Here is a 2,076-nt window from a genome sequence, read left to right as displayed (position 1 = left end):
GAACCAATCCTAGGTCAATAGAACCCATGGAGGACTGAATGAATCTCTACTACCCTGTTCCTGTACATTCCCTGCCTCTAAGTGCCTGTAATGAAAGATAGCTCTCTATATTGTTGGTAATATTAGAGTTAGGGATTCTTTTTCTTATTGCAACTGAAGATTTCATCACTGATAAAGTTTGAATATCTCACAATCATCTCAAACCACTGAGATAATGTAATCACATAATTTTCATAGATAATACAATGAAATATGGTAGGTGATGAATTTCCTCACAAACATACAGTTTATAGTCAACAAATTAATTACTAAATAGGTATATAAAAGGTCAATTCCCCTACTGTATTATAGGTATAACTCCTAAGTGCAATTGCCATGGCCCTACACTGAAATCAGGTGGAAGCTAGTCTCTAGATATGACCACAGTCTTGCTTCAATAGTTTCCCTGTCCTATATACTTTCTTCAGTATTCTTTCTGACAGTGATCCAAAACAAAACAAAACAAAAAAATAAAACAGAACAAAAGAAACCAAACCCAAAAAACCATTATAACTAGAACCCTTGCCTCAGGCTCTGCTTCTGCATAAAACCCAAGCAAAGAAGCTGAATTTAGAGAATTGAAATCATGTGTCAAACATCATAAGACTAATCAAAAAAAGCAAAGTATGTTTCAACCCCAAGTTAAAATTAGCTTGAGCAATCTGTTGCCTGGCTAGCTTAGAAGAATTCGGTGATGGAAGAATCAAGAATTATGGCTCATCCAGGATTCCTATCCCTTTGCCTCCTTCTAGAAACCCAAGTCCAAAACATATGGCACAATCACAGCAAAGAAGGCATACCATAGATGAGTTTTCTCAAGGCTCCCTTCATGTCTCTGTTCCGCAGGCTATAGATAAAGGGGTTCATCATTTGAGGAACCACAACATACATGACTGAAGCTACTGCAGTCTTCTTGGGAGAGTCAGTAACTACAGAACTAATGTACACTCCAACAACTGTTCCATAGAACAAAGAAACAACTGATAAGTGAGACCCACAGGTGGAAAAAGCTTTGAGCTTTCCCCCTGCTGATGGCACTCTCAAAACGGAGGAAACGATTTGAGTATAAGAGAAAATGATTCCGGAGAGAGGAATACCACCAAACAGGCTAGCTACAAAATATATCAGGATGTTATTGATGAGGGTCTCAGAACATGCAAGTTTGATGACCTGAGCAAGTTCACAGAAGAAGTGAGGGATTTCCAAGTCCTTGCAGAAGGATAACCGTAGCACCATCAGACTATGGAGCAAGGCAACCACAGCGCTAAAGAACAGTGAGAGTAGAATCAGCAGAACACAGAGTTGGGGGCTCATGATAACGGTGTACCTCAAGGGGTGACAAATGGCCACATAGCGATCATAGGCCATTGCTGCAAGGAGAAAATTTTCAAAACCACCAAAAGCCAGGACAAATCCAACCTGGGTGAGACAGCCTCTATACGTGATGCTCTGATTCTGTGCCTGGATGTTCACCAACATCTTTGGGATCGTGGTTGTGCTTAAACAGATGTCAGTAAAGGACAGGTTGGAGAGGAAGAAGTACATGGGGGTGTGGAGGTGTGAGTCAGAGATGGCGGCCAGGATGATGAGCAGATTTCCCAGGATAGTGACCAGGTACATAGACAAGAACAGACAGAATAGGAAGGGCTGCAGTTCTGGATCATCTGTCAATCCCAGGAGAAGAATTTCTGGAACACCTGTGTGATTTCTGGGTTCCATTTTGAAGAATCTAATGGAAATGGAAAAGATGGGTTAAAAATAAAATAAAGTGAATAGTCCCTGGATGAGCAACAGTAGCATCATCTGGGAAATAGTTAGAAATGCAAATTCTTGGTATCACTCCAGATACACTGCTGATAAACTCTGAAGTAAGGACCAGCAATCCAAGTCTTAACAAACCCTCCAGATAAATTTGATATACATTGAAGTTGGAGAGCCAATGCTTAAACAAAAAGAAATCTTTATGTATATGGTGAACCCAAGAGAATATTCAAATCGTTCCCTCTGCTAATTTCTCCCTTCATCATCATCTCTTAC

The 2,076-nt window shown here is 40.2% G+C and overlaps 1 protein-coding gene across 1 annotated transcript; it reads right to left on the bottom strand.

Moving 5' to 3' along the window:
- Positions 1–819: 819 nt before the first annotated feature.
- On the bottom strand, positions 820–1,758 carry LOC109254171 (olfactory receptor 7G2-like). The gene has a single exon (XM_019427867.2). It carries the CDS (start codon positions 1,756–1,758, stop codon positions 820–822), a length of 939 nt encoding a protein of 312 aa, XP_019283412.2.
- Positions 1,759–2,076: the final 318 nt, after the last annotated feature.

The sequence above is a fragment of the Panthera pardus genome, unplaced genomic scaffold, assembly GCF_024362965.1.
Source record: "Panthera pardus isolate Hobbes unplaced genomic scaffold, ASM2436296v1 HiC_scaffold_8, whole genome shotgun sequence".
Taxonomy (NCBI): domain Eukaryota; kingdom Metazoa; phylum Chordata; class Mammalia; order Carnivora; family Felidae; genus Panthera; species Panthera pardus.
The sequence above is the reverse complement of the archived record's forward strand: the minus strand, read 5'-3'. Positions and strand labels throughout refer to the sequence as shown.